Genomic DNA, 25,811 nt, shown 5'->3' with positions numbered 1-25,811 from the left:
TCTGCCTCTCCATCCCCGCGCATCTACCTCTACTAGTGGGATCCCTCCTCTGCCTCCTGAGGGACGATGCCGACCTGGCCAGGCGAGGCCGCGGCGTACGGCCGTTGATGCTGCGAGACGGAGTTCCTTGGCGAGCTCCATGGCGTGGAGCTGAGCTAGGACCCGATTGCTTTTTTTTTTTTCTTTTTTTTGTTAAGGTTCTTATCGTAAAAAGGTTAGATGTGGGCGGTGCCCATATGAGAAATCATTCCAAACACACTCTCTGTTCAGCCTGTATCAGTGCGTACAAGCTAACAAACATGCAACAAAATCTTAGCTCAATTAGTATGAGGTGGGCAATGTTCGGATGGAAAAGTGATTCTGACGTCACCAGTCTACCAAACACACCATATATACACCCCCAGCCTCTCCAATGAGCCACAACTGTGAATATTCATCCTAGGCACCTTCAGCGCTGGGCCTGTTGCCAGCGCACGCCGTCAGCGGAGGGGCGGACGCAGCGTGCCTCCAGCGGTCCAGCCTGGGCGCGTGCCCGGGCTTGGCTGTCGCTAGCCTCGTACAAAAGGTGGATTACAACGACAAAATCGCATCTAAGCAGGGACACGGTTGGTCTCGTGGTTTTTTTTTTGAGCTTAAGATCCTTCTTTATTAATCAAAGATATTTGGAGGTAGCCTCGTAGCACGCTGGTCAGCTATGGGCACGTTTTGTTGTTGGGCCTTATTCAGAGTTGGCCTTATTCCATGCGCTGCATCGGAAAGGAGCCAGCCAACGACTTGCACACTTATTGTGCATCTATTAATTCTGGTTTTTGTATGGTTGTGAACGTATCAAATTTTATAGATTAATTCTTTAATAGCTAAATTTCCATGGCATGTACTAATGATTAATCATTGATAAAAGCTTACAAATTTTGGGAATTGGGAGCTTTTTAGTTGATAGAAGAAGCTTGCCACAATCACCGCCATAACCAAATGTGGCAAATGAGGAGGAAGGGGAGCATGAGGCGGATGATGTGTTTAATCCGGATGAAATAGTGTGTGATCCCGCTCTTAGGAAACAAATCTACGAATACCACCCAAATGTACAAGATGAAGTGAAAATAGCATACCTTTTGAAGGGGCCAACCCAACCAATTGTGAACTTCCCTAAAAAGATGGTGACGGGAAGTAGATCTGGGGGGTTTTCTAGAGCATGGTATGATAAGTATGATTGGGTAGAATATAGTGAGTCTCAAGATAAGGCTTATTGTTTCTATTGCTTTCTTTTTAAGCCACTTGGGAGTGCACTCCGGTTTGGTAATAAAGTCTTCACCAAAACCAGGTTTTGTGATTGGAAGCATGGTTACAAAGCTTTGCCCGACCATATGAGAGAAAGTGGTTGGGATGACTTGTTTCGTGAGGTCTAATTTTTCGCATGGAGAAGGGCATTCCGGTTCTGCATACGGATGAAAAAAATACCGGCTCGAGGTCGTTCAAGGCTTGGTGGGGTGACCTACACTAACCTTCATTTCTACAAAGTTGAGATCTTCTATGTTGCCATTGACAAGATATGTGTTGAGATGGATCATCGTTTTTGTGAAGCTTCAGTAGAGATATTAGAGTGCTTCTCATGCCTTAGCCTAAAGAACTCTTTCTCAATGGTTAATCTGGACAAGCTAGCTCGCTTATCTTCAATTTATCATGAGGATTTCTCTAATGGTGATCGTGCAACCATAAGAGGACAACTTGAGAGTTGCATTCACCATGTGAGAATCCATTTCTCTTTTTCTACTTGCATAAATGTTGAAAGTTTGGCTACAAAGATGGTTGAAACGGAAAAATATTTGGTGTTCTCATTGGTCTACAAGCTTATTGAGTTGGCCTTAATATTGCCGGTGTCAACCGCATCGGTTGAGAGGGCTTTTTCGGCAATGAAGATCATCAAGTCCAAGTTGCGTAACAAGATCAAAAATGAATGGTTCAATTACTTGATGATATGTTACACCGAGCGAGAGATATTTAGCCAACTTGATAGCGGTGTTATTGCTCAACGATTTCAAGCCATGAAGAAGGGGAGAAAACATCTACCTCGTAGGCCTAGTGCTAGCAAATGATGAATATCGTGGTATATTTCTTTTAGTTGCCTCATGAATCAAGATGATTATATTTTGAAGGTGTGTTCATATGATTTACTAATCTATCTTTCTCTTTTATCTTGTAGAGTCTATTTGTGGGTGCATTTGGACATTTCAACTTTTGTCATCGACTCTCGAAGTTCATCAGTCTTTTGGGATATGAGCATTTGAATATGTTGTGAACTTGCACATATTCGAATGTTTTGTGAATTTGTGAACATATCAGATGTGTTGTCAGCGTGTAATGTATTATATCCATGTTTTCCCATTAAAAATAATGTGAAAACACGATTTACGCCATCCATTTCTTATACCCGTCACGCCAAAAAATTAGTTGTCTTGAGCCGTGCCCAGGCTTCAACAAATTCCTGGATCCGCCTGGTATCGAGGACTTCTGGCGGCGCCCACCTAGATCCATTTCTTTATGTACCTTAGTTTAATAGCGAAGGATGAAGTTTGTGTCAGCTACTTAAATGATTGAAGTTTTGTTATCTGATTTGCATTTTCGGCTGAACAACCAAACGCAGTTTAATTGAAATTGATTGCAATGTAACCAACCTTTGAGAATTTTCGAAAAAATCTCAACTTTTGTCTAAATCCATGTGTACCTAGTGAAATGGCTGAGATATTTTTGAGCGAAAGGCAAACATTTTTTTGGTACCAATTAAATTTCTGAAAAATCGATGAAATTTGATTGAATGTTAGAACCGGTTGGCACGATCTTCTGCGCTGTTTGCAGACATGAACTCCGAATACATAGCAGCAAAGGGGATCACCCCGCTAGTTTGAGCGTGGACCTTAGTTATTTTTTTTTTGAAAGAAAGGCAAAATGTTTGCCTTAATTCATTGAATAAGAAGATAGAGTGCGGTACAAGCCAAAGCCCGAAGGCAACAACCGAAAGAAACAAACCAACCTAATCTCTTGGTAACAAATGACCCAAATGCTTTGCGCTAGCGAATATCCAAGACTTCACCTCCAACATAATGCGACGAAACACGATCTAGGGCATGGAGCTCTTTTTTTTCAAGACCCGGGTGTTGCGTTCATTCGATAGCTCCTAAGGGCATGTACAACCATAGTCGCTTAAGGAGGCGCTTAGCTGATTAAAAATAATGCCTACCAAAAATGAAAACAACCAAGCGCTCCATATTCCAACGCTGGCAGCTAATACGGGCGCTAAAACAGAATTATTTTCTGCCACGTGGGTAGTCATTGCTGTTGGGAAGGAAACGTTGGTTGCTGGAGATAGAACTGGAGCGCCGGCTCCTATTGTGGCGTCGACGCAAGAGGTATTCCCAGGATTGACAAGGATTTGCTCGTAACGGACAGGAAAAACACCCTAGCGCCCGTTCTAATTAAGAGGCCGCGTTGTACATACCCTAAGAGATGAGCCTGATGAGAAAAGCCATGGCTTTCCTCCTTCCAGGATGGGAATGAACTATGTGAAGCCACCATCTTCAACATCATGGAAGGCCACTGATAAGGGGTGGTCCGATCTTCTCAGTAAGCACGGTGGTGATGATGATCACGCGATGAACACAGCGGAGATAACACGATGATGAAGTGGATGATAACTTGTATGACGCAACGAAGTATCTCGATTGGTCCCTGTCGCCAATGCAACAGCTCTCAACCATGCAAGATATTCGCAACTCCACACACTTGCGCACGTAGCCGCCGACCACGAAGCGGTAAGTTGCAACCGTCTAATTTCCAATGGAACAACAGATCACACAAGACTTTCAGGGTATACACCAAATCAATGCAATATGGTGTAGAAATTCGATAGAGTTGCAAACCAATCAACTATGAACCAGGGTTTATCTTAAACGTGGTCTAAACCTAATTTGGGGGCGTCCTGGGCACTTATATAGGGGTTCAGGACGACCAGAAGTCGAAAAGATACATAGAAAACCGACCCAGATTGGATCTGGTCGAGACAGACTCGGACACGGCCGGTCTGGGGACCGGTCGACCGACCGGGCCTAGGACCGGGTGGTCCGGTTTCAACTGGGCCATGGACCGGATGGTGATCGGGCGCGGGTCGTATGGCTCAGTACACCCGCCCGATTGGCAGAAGCGGAGAATCCGGTCGGCGCCGGGCGGACCCAGCGTGGCGTTCGGTTGGACCGGGTTGTGGACCGGGTTGTGGACCGGGCGCGCCGGCGTGGCGGCTAGTCTGACCTGGCCTGGACTTCTTCTTCTTCCCTCGCGCTTCCATGGGATGTCTTTATGTAGGGATTCGTTGCATAGAAAACAAAAAATTTCCTACCGCGAGAACGCAATCCAAGCCAAGATGCAATCTAGAAGATGGGAGCAACGAGGGGATGATCGAGACTAACCCTTGAAGATTTCCAAAGCCTATAAGAGTAGGCTCTTATTGCTGCGGTAGACGATCAGTTGCCGCTTGCAAAAGCGCGTAGAAGATCTTGATCACGGTGCCACGATCGGGCAGCACCTCCGTACTCGGTCACACGTTCGGTGTTGATGAAGACGACGTCCTTCTCCCCGTTCCAGCGGGCAGCGGAATTAGTAGATCCTCCTTGGAATCCCGACAGCACGACGGCATGGTGGCGGTGTCGATGGAGATCTCCGGTGGAGCTTCGCTAAGCATATGCGGGAGAGATGGTGGAGGAGAGGTAGCTAGGGTTTGGGGAGAGGGGGCTTGGGCGCCGGCCCTCAAGGGGGTGCGGCCAAGGCTGAGCCAAGAGTGGCCGGCCACCCTCCCCTTGCCCCTCATTATATAGGTGGAAGCCCTAAGAGTTGTGGTCCAAGTCTTCGAATAAGACCCCAACACCAAAACTTCAAAAGTGGGAAACCTACTCAAGGGGGAAATCCCACTCAAGGTGGGACTCCCACCCCTTCCTTGGGGGGGTTGGCCGGCCACCCTTGGGGAGTCCACCTTGGACTCCTCCCCTTTAGGGTTGGCTGGCCATGCAAGGTGGAGTCCCTCCGGGACTCCACTTTCCATGGTGATTTCTTCCGGACTTTTCTAGAACCTTCTAGAACCTGCCATAAATGCACCGGATCATTTCCAAACTTGGAATATGACTTCTTATATATGAATCTTATTCTCTGGACCATTCCGGAACTCCTCGTGATGTCCTGGATCCCATCCGAGACTCCGAACAAAACTTCAAACTCCATTCCATATTCCATATCTACTTAAACGACATCAAACCTTAAGTGTGTCACCCTACGGTTCGCGAACTATGTAGACATGGTTGAGACTTCTCTGACCAATAACCAATAGCGGGATCTGGAGATCCATAATGGCTCCCACATATTCAACGATGACTTTAGTGATCGAATGAACCATTCACATACGATACCAATTCCCTTTGTCACGCGATATTTTACTTGTCCGAGGTTTGATCATCGGTATCACTCTATACCTTGTTCAACCTCGTCTCCTGACAAGTACTCTTTACTCGTACCGTGGTATGTGGTCTCTTATGAACATATTCATATGCTTGCAAGACATTAGACGACATTCCACCGAGAGGGCCCAGAGTATATCTATCCGTCATCGGGATGGACAAATCCCACTGTTGATCCATATGCCTCAACTCATACTTTCCGGATACTTAATCCCACCTTTATAACCACCCATTTACGCAGTGGCGTTTGATGTAATCAAAGTACCTTTCCGGTATAAGTGATTTATATGATCTCATGGTCATAAGGACTAGGTAACTATGTATCGAAAGCTTATAGCAAATAACTTAATGACGTGATCTTATGCTACGCTTAATTGGGTGTGTCCATTATATCATTCACATAATGACATAACCTTGTTATTAATAACATCCAATGTTCATGATCATGAAACGATGATCATCTATTAATCAACAAGCTAGTTATACAAGAGGCTTACTAGGGACTCCTTGTTTGTTCACATAACACACAGGTATCAATGTTTCGGTTAATACAATTATAGCATGGTATGTAAACATTATCATAAACTCAAAGATATTATAATAACCATTTTATTATTGCCTCTTGGGCATATCTCCAACAGTCTCCCACTTGCACTAGAGTCAATAATCTAGTTTACATTTGTAAAGATATAACACCTTGGCCTTCCGGTGCTTTATCATGTTTTGCTCACGGGAGAGGTTTTAGTCAACGGATTTGACATGCTCAAAACCGTATGTATTTTGTAATTCATTTGCGTCTCAACGCATCACTCATTTCCAAATGAGTTGGCATTAAATATGTTTGGTCTTCTGGTGGAACCTTAATTCCGTGGTCTGAAATATGTCACTAATATTGTCACACACAATATAGCTTCAAAGTTCTGACTCTGTCGGAACTACACCAAGTTCTCAAAGAACCTCTTGACTTTAACATCCTTTGTCATTGTCAAAACAATGACATACTCTGCCTTCTTTTGTAAAATCCGTCACAATATTTAGAACTCTTCTAAATCTAGCATAGACAACTTCTATTTCATTGTGCTACCTTTTAAACAACACTTAGCCTAATTGAGATTGAAATTTATTTTTATATGTGGCAAAACAAATATCGGTGCAACACTTTACAGCGATTTGTTTGTCATTTCTTCATACAAAACTATATATATATATATCCTTGATTCTTCTTAAGTACTCAAGAATATTCTTACTGTTTTTCAATGATCATCACATGAATCATTCTGGTACATGCTCATAATATTTTTAAAAGCACATGAGATCTGATTGTGTACATATTATTTGTGATCTATAATCACTTATGTGTTTTTACTCATTGAGTGTCAGATACACTCAATTCTTGTTAAACCTTCACACGACAAGAACATTTTCTTAATATTTCTATATTGAACTATTTCAATATCCATTCTATGTACTTTGACTTAAACTTATTTTGTGTTTTAATCTATCTTCATAGATCTTGACACTAGATATGTTTCAGTCCATATCCTTTCATTGAAATTAATTTCTCAATGAAACCTTTTAATCAAGTATATAATTACATCATTTATAACCAACTATATGTCACCTACATAAAGTATTATAAATGTGTCTTAGCGCTTCGACTTAATTTCTTGCAAATGCAAGCCTCTTCATCGTCTCTGATGAAATCAAAAACTCTTTGACTATTTCATCTGGTGAAGATTCCAACTCCGCGATACTTACTTCATCCAATTGAAGTTCGTATACCTATCTAGTATTCCACTAACCAGCAAAACTCTTGGTTGTATCTTGTATACACTTTTAATACATACTTCTGATAAGTAATGTATTTTGCCATCCTACTAGCATATCTCATAAAAGAAATATGTAGTGATTACTAGAATAATCCACATAGACTATAAGCATTGCTACGGAAGATCTAATCTTATCGTAGTCAACTCTTTGAACTTTGTCGTAAACAATTTTTCGACAAGTCGAGCTTCTTCAAGGATATTTCATCCAAGTCTATAGATCCATTTACTTTCAAAACGTATTCATCTATTATGGATCTTATGGTGCATGGCCATTTTAACGGAGTCAGGGCCCATCATAACTTCTTTGTTTGTAGTTGGTTTATCATTGTTCAAAACCAATCCTTTGTCCACAAATCATTTATTTGATCACAAAGTAAACCATACCTACAAGGTTCAATATGTACTTCGATCTCCATGGCTAAAACACTTTGTAGTCATGGGAGCCATGATCGTCGTGGCCGCTTCCGAAACCAATTTCGATGTTGCGCTACTCTGATCATTATGCTCAGGTTCATAAGCCTTATAAAATTATATTGTCCTCCCACTCAAATACTTCACTAGAAACAATTTCTTGGAAATAAGAAACATTGACAAACACTTTTGTCTTTGTCTCCATAGTGGGAAGAATTCCCAATCAATTCTCTGGGATAACCAACAAAGACATTCATCCGATTTTGGTTGTAAACTTATTTACTTATGCTATGCATACCAAAATTTAAGAAAGGACTATTAGGGTTCATACCCATGCCATAACTCGTATGGTGTCATTTCTACGGATCATGATGATGCTCTATTCAGTGTAAAAGCGGTAGTCACTAAAGCATAATCCACAAAAATATAATGGCGTCATAATATTTTATCTCATCATTAATCCAACAAGGTTTGGATACATCTCTCGGATACTATATCATCATTATGATACTCCAAGAAATGTGAGTTGTAGAACAATTTCATGACTCTCTTAGATGTTCGCTAAAACTCGTAATTCAAATATTTTCACCATGATCCAATCATAGATATTTGACTTTTCTATTACGATGATTTCCACTTCATGCTGAAATTTATTTGAATCCATTCAAATGTTTCAAACTTCTTCCTTATTGAATATATCCACATATATACTCGATTCATTGTTGAAGTTTTCATGAAGTAGAAGAATCTCCCGCACACAACTATGCCCAGTGAACCACATACATCATCATGTATTTTTTCACTAAGTTTGTTGCCCGTTCAACTCTTGGCCTATGAACGGTATTTTAATCATTCTCTTTAGAAAAGATTTGCAAGCGCCAAATAATTCAAAAATCAAATGACTCCAAAAATCCATTTGCATGGAGTTCCTTCATGCGTTCCTTTCTAACATGACCTAAATGGCGGTTCCACAAATAAGTGGAATTCAAATCATTTGCCTTATGGCATTTTAGCGCCAGTGTTATGTATGTGTGTTTCACCATTAAGATTTATAATAACTTATCCATTGTACATGGAGTAATGTCATAATTTGAACAACTCATTGTTTTTATTTGACCAGAGCAAAATAACAATTATTAAGTTCTTTATTATAAATTCTAAGGGCTAGATAGAATGCTAACGACGAACATAATAACACTTTATTTTGTTCCAGACGTGCATTCCTATCATATTCCTTGTCAGTCACTTAGGCCATTGTATTCTTGTATTGAGTTGTTTTGTATGACACTTCATACCAACCAATATAGTACTAATACCCAAGAATTTCATAGTGTGACTTAACTAGGAATACAACCATAACATGTATATCATTTATATACACCTGAGCTAGACTTTCTAGTCTTTTCTTTTCTTTTTGCCAAAATATCTTTTGCAGTTTCTCTTTTAGCTTTCCTCATTATTCAGAAAAACACTTTAACATTATTAACTTCTAGGTTTGTTGGTCAAATACCAATAACCTTGAGGTTCTTACTTTAAGTTGATCATCATATGACAAGTGTTTCAGATTTCACTATTAGTAACTTTGTAATATGATGAACAATTTCACTCATAATTTTATCCATCATATCATGACGACTTTCTGAGACCATGTCTGTACATGCTAGGCTCGTAAAGTTTTAACCTTGGTATTCGCATGTGCAAATCTGGCTTGCACCCGTTGTATGCACACGTAGAATCTATCACACCCGATCATCACGTGATGCTTCGAAACGACGAGTCTTAGCAACGGTGCATACTAAGGATGATAACTTCATGGATATGCGAATATTATTAGTGCCCCAATAGTTGGAGGATTGTGACGCCTGGCGTCTTCAACCTTCATACATTCCCATAAAACTTATGAGTTTATGTAGTCTCACCAAATTTATATTCTATCATCTTGCAATAAGGTCTTAGATATCACATATATCTCATACCTTGATTATTTCTGAAAACTAAATTTTCAGCTCCTTACTTTTCAAACATATTTGAACTTCAAGTTTCACGGAGACAAGATAACTTTAGGTACTAATTGAAACCATAGCTCTTTGAATCAACAATGTGAGGTTTACTAAAAGTTTGCAATAGGACTTAATCAATTCTTGGTTCTTTAACAATACGGTACCAATCCGTAAAGTTTCTTGTCAGATTTTAACAGTATTTCTATCTCAATAACAAGATTAGCGCATGGTAGAAAACGGATGCCAACACTACAAAATTAATTCAAAATACTACTCATACTATGTTTATGTAATTACTAATGAACTCCCACTTAATACAACATCCCTCATAGTTGTTAAGTGGTACACGATCCAAATCCACTACACCAAAACCGATCATCACGTGAGATGATGTAGCTTCAATGGTGAACATCAACATGTTGATCATATCATCCATATGACTCGTGTTCAACCTTTCGGTTTCCGTTGTCCCGAGGCCATGTCTGTACATGCTAGGCTCGTCAAGCAAACCCAAGTATTCCGCGTGTGCAACATGGCTTACACCCGTTGTATATGAACGTTGAATATATCACATCCGATCATCACGAGATGCTTTGAAACGACGAACTTTGGCAACGGTGCATACGAGGGGAGAACACTTTATTATCTTGATATTAATGTGAGGGATCATCTTATAATGCTACCGTCGCATTCTAAGCAAAATAAGATGCATAAAGGATTAACATCACATGCAATTCATATGTGATATGATATGGCCCTTTTGTATTTGCGCCTTTGATCTTCATCTCCAAAGCACGGACATGATCTCCATCATCAACGGGCATGATCTCCATCATCGTCGGCGTAGCGTCAAGGTCTATGGCGCCGTCTTCATGGTTGTTCACCTCATGTAGCAACTATTACAACTACTTTGAAATACTACTCAACATGAAAATTAAAGACAACCATAAGGCTCCTGCCGGTTGCCACAATACAATAATGATCATCTCATACATATTCATCATCACATTATGGCCATATCACATCACCAAACCCTGCAAAAACAAGTTAGACGTCTCTAATTTGGTTTGCATATTTTACGTGGTTTAGGGTTTTTGAGTAAGATCTAATCTACCTACGAACATGAACCACAACGGTGATACTAGTGTTGTCAATAGAAGAGTAAATTGAATCTTCACTATAGTAGGAGAGACAGACACCCGCAAAGCCTCTTATGCAATACAAGTTGCATGTCGAACGAGGAACAAGTCTCATGAACGCGGTCATGTAAAGTTAGTCCGAGCCGCTTCATCCCACTGTGCCACAAAGATGCAAAGTACTCAAACTAAAGACAACAAGAGCATCAACGCCCACAAAACCATTGTGTTCTACTCGTGCAACCATCTATGCATAGACATGGCTCTGATACCACTGTAGGGATTCATTGCATAGAAAACAAAAAATTTCCTACCGCGAGAACGCAATCCAAGCCAAGATGCAATCTAGAAGATGGGAGCAACGAGGGGATGATCGAGACTAACCCTTGAAGATTTCCAAAGCCTATAAGAGTAGGCTCTTATTGCTGCGGTAGACGATCAGTTGCCGCTTGCAAAAGCGCGTAGAAGATCTTGATCACGGTGCCACGATCGGGCAGCACCTCCGTACTCGGTCACACGTTCGGTGTTGATGAAGACGACGTCCTTCTCCCCATTCCAGCGGGCAGCGGAAGTAGTAGATCCTCCTTGGAATCCCGACAGCACGATGGCGTGGTGGCGGTGTCGATGGAGATCTCCGGTGGAGCTTCGCTAAGCATATGCGGGAGAGATGGTGGAGGAGAGGTAGCTAGGGTTTGGGGAGAGGGGGCTTGGGCGCCGGCCCTCAAGGGGGTGCGGCCAAGGCTGAGCCAAGAGTGGCCGGCCACCCTCCCCTTGCCCCTCATTATATAGGTGGAAGCCCTAAGAGTTGTGGTCCAAGTCTTCGAATAAGACCCAACACCAAAACTTCCCAAAAGTGGGAAACCTACTCAAGGGGGAAATCCCACTCAAGGTGGGACTCCCACCCCTTCCTTGGGGGGGTTGGCCGGCCACCCTTGGGGAGTCCACCTTGGACTCCTCCCCTTTAGGGTTGGCTGGCCATGCAAGGTGGAGTCCCTCCGGGACTCCACTTTCCATGGTGATTTCTTCCGGACTTTTCTAGAACCTTCTAGAACCTGCCATAAATGCACCGGATCATTTCCAAACTTGGAATATGACTTCTTATATATGAATCTTATTCTCCGGACCATTCCGGAACTCCTCGTGATGTCCTGGATCCCATCCAAGACTCCGAACAAAACTTCGAACTCCATTCCATATTCCATATCTACTTAAACGACATCAAACCTTAAGTGTGTCACCCTACGGTTCGCGAACTATGTAGACATGGTTGAGACTTCTCCGGCCAATAACCAATAGCGGGATCTGGAGATCCATAATGGCTCCCACATATTCAACGATGACTTTAGTGATCGAATGAACCATTCACATACGATACCAATTCCCTTTGTCACGCGATATTTTACTTGTCCGAGGTTTGATCATCGGTATCACTCTATACCTTGTTCAACCTCGTCTCCTGACAAGTACTCTTTACTCGTACCGTGGTATGTGGTCTCTTATGAACTTATTCATATGCTTGGAAGACATTAGACGACATTCCACCGAGAGGGCCCAGAGTATATCTATCCGTCATCGGGATGGACAAATCCCACTGTTGATCCATATGCCTCAACTCATACTTTTCGGATACTTAATCCCACCTTTATAACCACCCATTTACGCAGTGGCGTTTGATGTAATCAAAGTACCTTTCCGGTATAAGTGATTTATATGATCTCATGGTCATAAGGACTAGGTAACTATGTATCGAAAGCTTGTAGCAAATAACTTAATGACGTGATCTTATGCTACGCTTAATTGGGTGTGTCCATTATATCATTCACATAATGACATAACCTTGTTATTAATAACATCCAATGTTCATGATCATGAAACGATGATCATCTATTAATCAACAAGCTAGTTATACAAGAGGCTTACTAGGGACTCCTTGTTTGTTCACATAACACACATGTATCAATGTTTCGGTTAATACAATTATAGCATGGTATGTAAACATTATCATAAACTCAAAGATATTATAATAACCATTTTATTATTGCCTCTTGGGCATATCTCCAACACTTTATGTCCAGCTTCATGGCCAGTGATACGTCTCCGACGTATCGATAATTTCTTATGTTCCATGCCACATTATTGATGATATCTACATGTTTTATGCACACTTTATGTCATTATTATGCATTTTCTGGAACTAACCTATTGACGAGATGCCGAAGGGCAAGTTCCTGTTTTCTGCTGTTTTTGGTTTCAGAAATCCTAGTAAGGAAATATTCTCGGAATCGGACGAAATCAACGCCCAGCATCCTATTTTTCCACGAAGCTTCCAGAACACCTGAGAGTCGCCAGAGGGGAGGCCTGGTGGGCCCAGGAGGGTGGCCGGCGTGGCCCAGGCCCTGGCCGCGCCGCCTTACCCTCTCACCGCCTCTTCGACCCTCCGACTCCGCCTCTTCGCCTATTTAAGCCCCCTCGACCTAAAACCTCGATACGAAAAAGCCACGGTACGAGAAACCTTCCAGAGCCGCCGCCATCGCGAAGCCAAGATCTGGGGGACAGGAGTCTCTGTTCCGGCACGCCGCCGGGACGGGGAAGTGCCCCCGGAAGGCTCCTCCATCGACACCACCGCCATCTTCATCAACGCTGCTGTCTCCCATGAGGAGGGAGTAGTTCTCCATCGAGGCTCGGGGCTGTACCGGTAGCTATGTGGTTCATCTCTCTCCTATGTACTTCAATACAATAATCTCATGAGCTGCCTTACATGATTGAGATTCATATGATGATGCTTGTAATCTAGATGTCATTATGCTAGTCAAGTGGATTTTACTTATGTGATCTCCGGAGACTCCTTGTCCCACGTGTGTAAAGGTGACAGTGTGTGCACCGTGTGGGTCTCTTAGGCTATATTTCACAGAATACTTATTCACTGTTATGAAGAGCATAGTGAAGTGCTTATTTATATCTCTTTATGATTGCAATGTGCTTTGTATCACTACTATTCTATGTGCTACTCTAGTGATGTTATTAAAGTAGTTTATTCCTCCTGCACGGTGTAAAGGTGACAGTGTGTGCATCGTGTTAGTACTTGGTGTAGGCTATGATTGTGATCTCTTGTAGATTATGAAGTTAACTATTGCTATGATGGTATTGATGTGATCTATGCCTCCTTTCGTAGCGTGAAGGTGACAGTGTGCATGCTATGTTAGTACTTGGTTTGGTTGTGTTGATCTGTCATGCACTCTAAGGTTATTTAAATATGAACATCGAATATTGTGGAGCTTGTTAACTCCGGCATTGAGGGTTCGTGTAATCCTACACAGTTAGTGGTGTTCATCATCCAACAAGAGGGTGTAGAGTCTAGCATCTATCTATTTATTATGTTATGTGATCAAAGTTGAGAGTGTCCACTAGTGAAAGTATGATCCCTAGGCCTTGTTCCTAAATACTGCTATCGCTGCTTGTTTACTGTTTTACTGCATCTCTACTGTCCGCAATATTACCACCATCAACTACACGCCAGCAAGCACTTTTCTGGCGCCGTTACTACTGCTCATACTTATTCATACCACCTGTATTTCACTATCTCTTCGCCGAACTAGTGCACCTATTAGGTGTGTTGGGGACACAAGAGACTTCTTGCTTTGTGGTTGCAGGGTTGTTTGAGAGGGATATCTTTGACCTCTTCCTCCCTGAGATCGATAAACCTTGGGTGATCCACTTAAGGGAAACTTGCTGCTGTTCTACAAACCTCTGCTCTTGGAGGCCCAACACTGTGTACAAGAATAGAAGCTCCCGTAGACATCAAGCACTTTTCTGGCGCCGTTGCCGGGGAGGAAAGGTAAAAGGCACTCATACTCCGGTTCTAGGTAACAGTACTTTTCTGGCGCCATTGTGTGTGTGCTCGAAGCTATTTCCTTTAGATCCTGCAATTGCATCTTTTTGTTTCTTGTTTACACTAGTTCGGCATAATGGAAAACAACAAAAATATGAGAGATCTTTATGAACTTTATCTTGAATTAGGACATGATGTGTTTGAAGAGAGAATTAAAAAACCCATGGAACTTTATATGCATGCTAATGGGAATGTTATTAATATGAATGCTTTGAACACTATTGTTGCTAATGCTATGGAAAATTCTAAGCTTGGGGAAGCTGGCTTTGATGAGCATGATCTTTTTAGTCCCCCAAGCATTGAGGAGAAAATTTCCTTTGATGATACTTTACCTCCTATTTATGATGATTATAATGATAGTAGTCTTTTGTTGCCGCCTGTTATGGAGGATAAATTTGATTATGATTACAATATGCCTCCTATATTTGATGATAGCTACTTTGTTGAATTTGCTCCCACTACAACTAATAAAATTGATTATGCTTATGTGGAGAGTAATAATTTTATGCATGAGACTCATGATAAGAATGATTTATGTGATAGTTATATTGTTGAGTTTGCTCATGATGCTACTGGATATTATTATGAGAGAGGAAAATATGGTTGTAGAAATTTTCATGTTACTAAAACACCGCTCTATGTGCTGAAATTTTTGAAGCTACACTTGTTCTATCTTCCTATGCTTGTTACTTTGCTCTTCATGAACTTGTTTATTTACAAAATTCCTTTTCATAGGAAGCATGTTAGGCTTAACTTTGTTTTTAATTTGCTTCTTGATGCTTTCTTTTGCTTCAAATACTATTTCTTGCGAGTGCATCATTAAAACTGCTGAGCCCATCTTAATGGCTATAAAGAAAGAACTTTTTGGGAGATAACCCATGTGTTTATTTTGCTACAGTAATTTTGTTTTATATTTGTGTCTTGGAAGTTATTACTACTGTAGCAACCTCTCCTTATCTTATTTTGTTGTTTTGTTGTGCCAAGTAAAGTCGTTGATAGTAAGGTTCATACTAGATTTGGATTACTGCGCAGAAACAGATTTCTTTGCTGTCACGAATCTGGGAAAAATTCTCTGTAGGTAACTCAGAAAATTATGCCAATTTACGTGAGTGATCCTCAGATATGTATGCAACTTTCATTCAATTTGAGCATTTTCATTTGAGCAAGTCTGGTGCCTCAATAAAATTTGTCTTTACGAACTGTTCTGTTTTGACAGATTCTGCCTTTTATTTCGCATTGCCTGTTTTGATATGTTTGATGGATACTTCGATTCCATTGACTTTCAGTAGCTTTGTGCAATGTCCAGAAGTGTTAAGAATGATTATTTCACCTCTGAACATGTATATTTTGATTGTGCACTAACTCTCTAATGAGTTGTTTTGAGTTTGGTGTAGAGGAAGTTTTCAAGGATCAAGAGAGGGAGATGATACAACATGATCAAGGAGAGTGAAAGCTCTAAGCTTGGGGATGCCCCGGTGGTTCACCCCTGCATATATCAAGAAGACTCAAGCGTCTAAGCTTGGGGATGCCCAAGGCATCCCCTTCTTCATCGACAACATTATCAGGTTCCTCCCCTGAAACTATATTTTTATTCCGTCACATCTTATGTACTTTGCTTGGAGCGTCTGTTTGTTTTTGTTTTTGTTTTTGTTTGAATAAATGCTTGTGTGGGAGAGAGACACGCTCCGCTGGTTCGTATGAACACATGTGTTCTTAGCTTTTAATTTTCATGGCGAAGGTTGAAACTGCTTCGTTAATTGTTATATGGTTGGAAACGGAAAATGATACATGTAGTAATTGGTATGATGTCTTGAATAATTTGATACTTGGCAATTGTTGTTCTCATGTTTAAGCTCTTGCATCATATACTTTTCACCTTTTAATGAAGAAATACATAGAGCTTGCTAAAATTTGGTTTGCATAATTGGTCTCTCTAAGGTCTAGATAATTTCTAGTATTGAGTTTGAACAACAAGGAAGACGGTGTAGAAGTCTTATAATGTTTACAATATGTTTTTTATGTGAGTTTTGCTGCACCGGTTCATCCTTGTGTTTGTTTCAAATAACCTTGCTAGCCTAAACCTTGTATCGAGAGGGAATACTTCTCATGCATCCAAAATCCTTGAGCCAACTACTATGCCACTTGTGTCCACCATACCTACCTACTACATGGTATTTCTCGGCCATTCCAAAGTAAATTGCTTGAGTGCTACCTTTAAAATTTCCTTTCTTTATCTTTACAATATATAGCTCATGGGACAAATAGCGTAAAAACTATTGTGGTATTGAATATGTACTTATGCACGTTATCTCTTATTAAGTTGCTTGTTGTGCGATAACCATGTTCCTGGGGACACCATCAACTACTCTTTGTTGAATATCATATGAGTTGCTATGCATGTTCGTCTTGTCTGAAGTAAGGGAGATTTACCACTAAATTGGTTAGAGCATTGCATAATGTTAGAGAAGAACATTGGGCCGCTAACTAAAGCCATGATCCATGGTGGAAGTTTCAGTTTTGGACAAAAATCCTCAATCTCATATGAGAAAATTAATTGTTGTTACATGCTTATGCATAAAAGAGGAGTCCATTATCTGTTGTCTATGTTGTCCCGGTATGGATGTCTAAGTTGAGAATAATCAATAGCGAGAAATCCGATGCGAGCTTTCTCCTTAGACCTTTGTACATGCGGCATAGAGGTACCCCTTTGTGACACTTGGTTAAAACATATGCATTGCGATGATAATCCAGGTAATCCGAGCTAATTCGGACAAGGTGCGGGCACTATTAGTATACTATGCATGAGGCTTGCAACTTGTAGGATATAATTTACATGATGGATATGCTTTATTACTACCGTTGACAAAATTGTTTCTTGTTTTCAAAATCAAAGCTCTAGCACAAATATAGCAATAGATGCTTTCCTCTTTGAAGGACCATTCTTTTACTTTTATGTTGAGTCAGTTCACCTATTTCTCTCCACCTCAAGAAGCAAACACTTGTGTGAACTGTGCATTGATTCCTACATACTTGCATATTGCACTTGTTATATTACTTTACATTGACAATATCCATGAGATATACATGTTACAAGTTGAAAGCAACCGCTGAAACTTAATCTTCCTTTGTGTTGCTTCAATACCTTTACTTTGAATTATTGCTTTATGAGTTAACTCTTATGCAAGACTTATTGATGCTTGTCTTGAAAGTACTATTCATAAAAAGTCTTTGCTATATGGTTCATTTGTTTACTCATGTCATTTACCATTGTCTTGGATTGCTGCATTCATTACATGTGTTTACAATAGCATGATCAAGTTTATGATGGCATGTCACTCCAGAAATTATCTTTGTTATCGTTTACGTGCTCGGGACGAGCAGAAACTAAGCTTGGGGATGCTGATACGTCTCCGACGTATCGATAATTTCTTATGTTCCATGCCATATTATTGATGATATCTACATATTTTATGCACACTTTATGTCATTATTATGCATTTTTTGGAACTAACCTATTGACGAGATGCCGAAGGGCCAGTTCCTGTTTTCTGCTGTTTTTGGTTTCAAAAATCCTAGTAAGGAAATATTCTCGGAATCGGACGAAATCAACGCCCAGCATCCTATTTTTCCACGAAGCTTCCAGAACACCCGAGAGTCGCCAGAGGGGAGGCCTGGTGGGCCCAGGAGGGTGGCCGGCGCGGCCCAGGCCCTGGCCGCACCGCCTTACCCTCTCACCGCCTCTTCGACCCTCCGACTCCGCCTCTTCGCCTATTTAAGCCCCCTCGACCTAAAACCTCGATACGAAAAAGCCACGGTACGAGAAACCTTCCAGAGCCGCCGCCATCGCGAAGCCAAGATCTGGGGGACAGGAGTCTCTGTTCCGGCACGCCGCCGGGACGGGGAAGTGCCTCCGGAAGGCTCCTCCATCGACACCACCGCCATCTTCATCAACGCTGCTGTCTCCCATGAGGAGGGAGTAGTTCTCCATCGAGGCTCGGGGCTGTACCGGTAGCTATGTGGTTCATCTCTCTCCTATGTACTTCAATACAATAATCTCATGAGCTGCCTTACATGATTGAGATTCATATGATGATGCTTGTAATCTAGATGTCATTATGCTAGTCAAGTGGATTTTACTTATGTGATCTCCGGAGACTCCTTGTCCCACGTGTGTAAAGGTGACAGTGTGTGCACCGTGTGGGTCTCTTAGGCTATATTTCACAGAATACTTATTCACTGTTATGAAGAGCATAGTGAAGTGCTTATTTATATCTCTTTATGATTGCAATGTGCTTTGTATCACTACTATTCTATGTGCTACTCTAGTGATGTTATTAAAGTAGTTTATGCCTCCTGCACGGTGTAAAGGTGACAGTGTGTGCATCGTGTTAGTACTTGGCGTAGGCTATGATTGTGATCACTTGTAGATTATGAAGTTAACTATTGCTATGATGGTATTGATGTGATCTATGCCTCCTTTCATAGCGTGAAGGTGACAGTGTGCATGCTATGTTAGTACTTGGTTTGGTTGTGTTGATCTGTCATGCACTCTAAGGTTATTTAAATATGAACATCGAATATTGTGGAGCTTGTTAACTCCGGCATTGAGGGTTCGTGTAATCCTACACAGTTAGTGGTGTTCATCATCCAACAAGAGGGTGTAGAGTCTAGCATCTATCTATTTATTATGTTATGTGATCAAAGTTGAGAGTGTCCACTAGTGAAAGTATGATCCCTAGGCCTTGTTCCTAAATACTGCTATCGCTGCTTGTTTCTTGTTTCTTTGCATCTCTCATCCGCAATATTACCACCATCAACTACACGCCAGCAAGCACTTTTCTGGCGCCGTTACTACTGCTCATACTTATTCATACCACCTGTATTTCACTATCTCTTCGCCGAACTAGTGCACCTATTAGGTGTGTTGGGGACACAAGAGACTTCTTGCTTTGTGGTTGCAGGGTTGTTTGAGAGGGATATCTTTGACCTCTTCCTCCCTGAGATCGATAAACCTTGGGTGATCCACTTAAGGGAAACTTGCTGCTGTTCTACAAACCTCTGCTCTTGGAGGCCCAACACTGTCTACAAGAATAGAAGCTCCCGTAGACATCAGCCAGCTCCATGTCCAGCTTCACGTCCAACTTCTTGTCCAACGGCTCCTGTCCTCCTCGTGCGATGCTTGTTCCCTCTTCATACCTGATCATACATAAGTAATAGGACTTAGGCAGTATAAAGTTCTCATCGATCAAAGTATCACTTAGGAACAAATTCACCTATTGTTTGAGTAGTTTCCCACGAGCTCTTGTCATTGGTCCAATCCTGACTTCATTGGACTTGAGCTTTACAGCAGCATCGTCTTCATCTTGCAATGACATAGGTAGTAGTGTAGTAGGGATGTCCTCATCATCTCCCCCCCCCCCTTCAAAAGGCGTCGACCTCGACGCTCCAAGGTCTTCTCCGTCATATGGTGTCAAATCAACCACATTGAAAGAATTGCTGACACCAAACTCATCAATTGGAAGATCTATAGAGTATGCATTATCATTGATCTTGGCAAGAACTTTATAAGGACCAGCACCACGAGGAAGCAACTTGGACTTCCGTAGCTTCGGGAACCTATCCTTGCGAAAATATACCCAGACCATGTCACCAGGGTTGAACAACATCTCCTTGCGCTTCTTGTTCACCCATGCATCATTCCTCTTGCCTTTCTTCTCTATCAACTCTTTAGTCTTCACATGAATCTTTCGCACAAAATCTGCCCTCTTTGATGCCTCCATATTGATTCTCTCATGTATGGGCAAAGGCAACAAATCAAGTGGAGTAATGGGTTTGAAACCATACACCACCTCAAAAGGACACAACTCTGTGGTAGAATGTACCGCCCTGTTATAAGCAAACTCCACATGCGGCAAACAATCTTCCCACTCCTTCAGGTTCTTCTTGATCATGGATCTCAACAGTTGTGACAATGTTCTATTCACCACCTTAGTTTGGCCATCAGTTTGGGGATGGCAAGTAGTACTGAACAGTAGCTTTGTTCCCAGCTTTTCCCAAAGTGTCTTCCAGAAGTAGCTCCTGAACTTCACGTCACGATCAAAAATAATAGTCTTCGGGACTCCATCTATATGTACAATCTCCCTGAAAAATAGGTTAGCAATATGTGACGCATCATCGCTCTTGTGACAGACAATAAAGTGTGACATTTTAGAGAATCTATCCACTACCACAAATATAGAATCATTGCCTCTCTTAGTACGCGGCAAACCCAACACAAAATCCATACTAATGTCTTCCCATGGTGTAGTAGGTGCCGGTAAAGGAGTATACAAACCGTGAGGCTTCAGCTTGGACTTGGACTTGTTGCAAGTAATGCATCTCTTTACATACATGTCCACATCCCGCCTCATCTTTGGCCAATAAAAGTGATCATCGAGCATGAGTAGCGTCTTCTCACGCCCAAAGTGACCCATCAAACCTCCAGCATGTGATTCCTCCAATAAGACCAAACGCACAGACGATTCTGTAACACACAGTTTGTTAGCTCTAAACAAGAACCCATCATGTATGTGATATTTCTCCCATGCTTTACCAATAGCACACAAGCGATATGGTTCAGCAAAATCATGATCAGTAGCATACAAATCACATATTACTTCTAATCCAGGAATTTTAACATCAAGTTGAGTTAACCGCATATTTTTCCTATATAGAGCATCAGCAACAATATTATCTTTTCCCTTCTTATGCTTAATAATGTATGGAAAAGACTCAATGAACTCAACCCACTTAGCAAGATGACTATGCAATGTAGATTGAGCTTTCAAATATTTCAAAACTTCATGATCAGAATGTATGATAAATTCTTTTGGGCACAAATAATGTTGCCAAACCTCAAGAACTCCAATTAAAGCAAACAATTCTTTATCATAGATAAGATAGTTCAACTTAGCACCAAAAAGTTTCTCCGAAAAATATGCAATTGGGCGACCCTCTTGCATCAACACACCACCAATCCCAATACCACTAGCATCACATTCAATCTCAAATTGCTTATTGAAATCAGAAAGTGCAAGCAACGGTACAGAAGTTAACAATCGTTTCAGTTCATCAAAAGCATGATCTTGGGATGCGCCCCACTAAAAAACAACACTCTTTTTAGTTAATTTATTCAAAGGTGCAGCAACAATACTAAAATTGGGCATAAATCTTCTATAAAACCCAGCAAGACCATGAAAACTTCTTACTTGACTCACATTCATGGGAGTAGGCCAATTTTGAATAGCTTCAATTTTAGACACATTTACTTCTACTCCATGATTAGAGACAACATAACCCAAAAATATGACCTTATCTTTGCAAAATGTGCACTTCTCAAAATTACCATAGAGTTTACTATCACGCAACACTTGCAAAACATGTCGAATATGTATAGTATGATCAGATTCATTACGGCTGTAGATTAATATGTCATCAAAGTATACAACCACAAACTTGCCAATAAAATCACGCAAAACATGGTTCATCAGTCTCATGAAAGTGCTAGGTGCATTAGTTAAACCAAAAGACATTAGTAACCACTCATATAAATCAAATTTTGTTTTAAAGGCTATTTTCCATTCACCCCCCTCTTTTATCCTAATTTGATGATAACCACTACGCAAATCAATTTTAGAGAAAACAGTAGCACCACTCAATTCATCTAGCATATCCTCTAAACGGGGAATAGGATGACGATATCGAATAGTAATGTTGTTTATCGCTCTACAATCTACACACATGCGACATGTACCATCTTTCTTAGGAACTAGAATAACAGGAACAACACAAGGACTAAGGCTGCGGATATAACCTTTGTCGAGTAGCGCTTGTACTTCCTTCGTTTCTTTGGGGTTCGTCCTATATGGCGCCCTATTGGGCAGCGAGGCGTCGGGGATCAAGTCAATTTGATGCTCAATACCACGCATTGGTGGTAGTCCTGCGGGCACCTCCTCCGGAAACACATCGCTGAATTCCTGCAAAACACTAGAAACACCCAGAGAAATAGGGGTCATGTCGTTAGAAACCAAAACCTCACCCTTGTACATAAGCACAAGAGGCATGGCTGTAGGATCCTCACTAAATTCTCTCATGTCCTCTTTGGTGGCTAATAAGACTAAGGAATTCACTCTCTCACTTTTCGTTATATCACTCACAGCATTAAAATTCTCTCGCCTATCTATAGGTGTATCCTCCAAGTCGACTTCAACTTTTTGACGAGATTCATTGACAATTTGCTATGGTTACATAGGCTGCAAGTTGATTTTCTTGCCCTTGAACTCCAAGTGATATGTATTGGCGCGGCCATTGTGTTGTACAGACCGGTCATAGAGCCATGGCCGATCCAATAGTAGGTGACACACCGTCATAGGAACCACATCAAAATCTTATACGGTCCAATCTCAAAATCAACACGCGCCATGTGGTTTACCTTCATCTCACCATTGTCGCTCAACCACTGAATATAGTATGGATGCAAGTGCGGTAGATACTTTAGTTTCAGCTTGGTACACAACTCTTTGCTTGCTAAATTGCGGCAACTCCTGCCATCAATAATGACCTTGCAAGCCTTGTCAGGACCAACTAAAGCCTTTGTTTGGAACAAATTGCAGCGCCGAGTAGATGCACTTGGCAATACATTAAGAGCACGCTGTCACACAACAATAGTGTGAGCTTCAGATGGATAAGCATCTACACCATCACTGTCATAGTCAACATCTTCTGAAGCATATGGATCAACATCATCTCCAGTCTCATACTCATTGTCCTCATTGATAATAATGACCTTGCGGTTAGGACAATCTCTCTTGAAGTGACCCTTGCCACCACATGTATGACAAACCATATCACGGTTACGCATAGTAGACATGCTAGAACCACTTGTACTCGCAGCAAATTCAGACTTCTTTGTGTTGGACACATTGGAGACCGGCTTGCTAGACGAAGTAGGAAACGGTGCGGAGCGTGAAGATGGCGCCGACGCCGATGGAGGCGCCCTAAGGCGTGTAGCGCCTAGCTCCCGTAGCACGTCCTTTGATTTGCGCTTCTTCGGCTAACTGTGCTTCAGCTTATCTTGCATGATGTAGCAACTCATTCATAGTAGTGTAACTGTGATAACGAATAATGCCTTTGATATCATACTTCAAACCATGTAGAAAACGCTGCATTGTCATCTGAAGTGACTCACGGACATGGCCACGCTGCATAAGCATCTCCATCTCCATGAAATAAGTATCAAAAGTCTTCACACCTTGTCTCAATAGGGTCAACTTATCATATATAGATAGCAAATAATTAGTGGGAACGAAACGAGCTTGCATAATGGCCTTCATCTCACGCCATGTAAGAACTGGCAATTCATTATCTTCCTGACGAGCATGTGTAACTCCATCCCACCAACGCAATGCATAGCAATACTAGGAAAAGGCCTAGCCGTAAGAATGGTATCAGTGGCGCACACCTATTTTGGTGCGCCATTGCTAGTTAGCAGTGGCGCACCAAAAAGTGGTGCTCCACTGCTAGCCCATTACCAATGGCGCACTAATATAATGATGCACCACTACTAATCTTTGAACCGGATTAAAGATAGGTATAGAGTTAGTAGTGGCGCACCACATACAGGTGCGCCATTGCTACCTGAGGTAGCAATGGCGCACCTGTATGTAGTGCGCCACTGTGTGCTGACCAAAATCACACCCCATGGCTCATCTGCGCGTGGTGCGCCACTGTGCTGGCCCCTTCCTCCACGTGGTATCCCACCTACCGCACCACCAACGCACCTACCGCACCACCAACGCACTTATCTCTCTCCACACTGCCCTCTCCACCGTTCCTATCTCTTCCCCAAGAGCCACCCACCGCTCCGATCCCCCGGCCCGCATCGCCCACTTCCGAAATCAGAACCCTAGCTCGCGTGCTCCTACCCCTAGAATAGAATATTCTGGCTGTTCATGGCAACGGAGAAACCCTCGTCAGAGGCGGCGCCGCCGCCGCAGTTCCAGGTGGACGAGGCGTATGAGTACCGCGCGCTCAACTACTTCGACTTCGTCACCGACGAGATGGACGACCAAGTCCGCGCCGCCGAGCACTGGTTCGAGGCCGGCGCTAGCCACGCACCCTCACGTACGTACCCCGTCCCCTCCTCCCTTCCATCTTTCCCGCGCCGATCCGCCGCGTCTCTCTGGGGAATTTACCTTGACTTCGTCCCCTCCCCTGCTGTGTGCAGGGTTCGCCCCGACGATCAAGGAGTCCAGAGTGGCGGTCAAGATCGACGGACTCTGCGACTTCGCCGACGCAGAGGACCCGCCAGCTCCGTGTTGTCGCCGTGCCCCGCCATGTCGGCCACCGCCGGGCCGTCTCCTCCCCCCAGCCCGTCCCTCCTGTGGAGGGAGCTGACGCCGCCGCTACCGACCTCACCACGGTCGCCGTCGTCGCGGACAAGCTCGCCACGGCGCAGTCGTCGACGAGAGCATGGAGGCAACAATGCCTGCGCCACCGCGTCTTTAGGATCTGATTGCTTTTTTACATTTTTTTAGGGTCCTAGTTGCAAAGTTTAGAAACTACAGTATGATTGTACTTTTTTCATTTTGGTCAGGCCCCACCATGTTACAAGGTTTTGTAATAAATTAATAAAAGTGGTCCTTTTTTAAATGGCTCACTCGGATCCATCGCTGAGATACACCGCCCATAGGGACGTGGCCTTCTTTAATTTAATAGTTGGCTCAGTGGCGCACCCTACAGATTTTTAATTTAATAATTGGCTCAGTGGCGCACCCTACAGATTTGATAGTGGTGCACCTTCCCTGTTTGCTAGTGGCACATTGTTTTGCTTAGCAATGGCGCACTAGCAGGTGCGAGACTAGTATTTATCTTAGTAGTGGCGCATTAGGAGGTGCGCCATTCGTAATAGTTAGTAGTGGCGTGATAATAGTGGCGCACCACTAGTGCGCCACTGATGGCAAAAAGTGGTGCGCCACTGATTGCCTGTTTTCTAGTAGTGTAGCCATCAAATT

The 25,811-nt window shown here is 42.2% G+C and overlaps 1 protein-coding gene across 1 annotated transcript; it reads left to right on the top strand.

The window, feature by feature from the left end:
• The first annotated feature begins 24,647 nt into the window (after positions 1-24,647).
• Positions 24,648-25,402, top strand: LOC127313639 (protein TPX2-like). The gene is made up of 2 exons (XM_051344121.2): positions 24,648-24,921; positions 25,025-25,402. Exons 1-2 carry the CDS (start codon positions 24,750-24,752, stop codon positions 25,192-25,194), a joined length of 342 nt encoding a protein of 113 aa, XP_051200081.1. The 5' UTR covers positions 24,648-24,749; the 3' UTR covers positions 25,195-25,402.
• The last annotated feature ends 409 nt before the right edge of the window (positions 25,403-25,811 follow it).

The sequence above is a fragment of the Lolium perenne genome, chromosome 7 (genome assembly GCF_019359855.2).
Source record: "Lolium perenne isolate Kyuss_39 chromosome 7, Kyuss_2.0, whole genome shotgun sequence".
Classification (NCBI taxonomy): domain Eukaryota; kingdom Viridiplantae; phylum Streptophyta; class Magnoliopsida; order Poales; family Poaceae; genus Lolium; species Lolium perenne.
The sequence above is the reverse complement of the archived record's forward strand: the minus strand, read 5'-3'. Positions and strand labels throughout refer to the sequence as shown.

Bases quoted from the DNA above. Each gene is read 5' to 3' on its own strand.
- LOC127313639 (XM_051344121.2), top strand. From the start codon at position 24,750: ATGGCAACGGAGAAACCCTCGTCAGAGGCGGCGCCGCCGCCGCAGTTC. The intron at 24,922-25,024 runs GTACGTACCCCG...TGCTGTGTGCAG, and splicing joins CGCTAGCCACGCACCCTCAC to GGTTCGCCCCGACGATCAAG.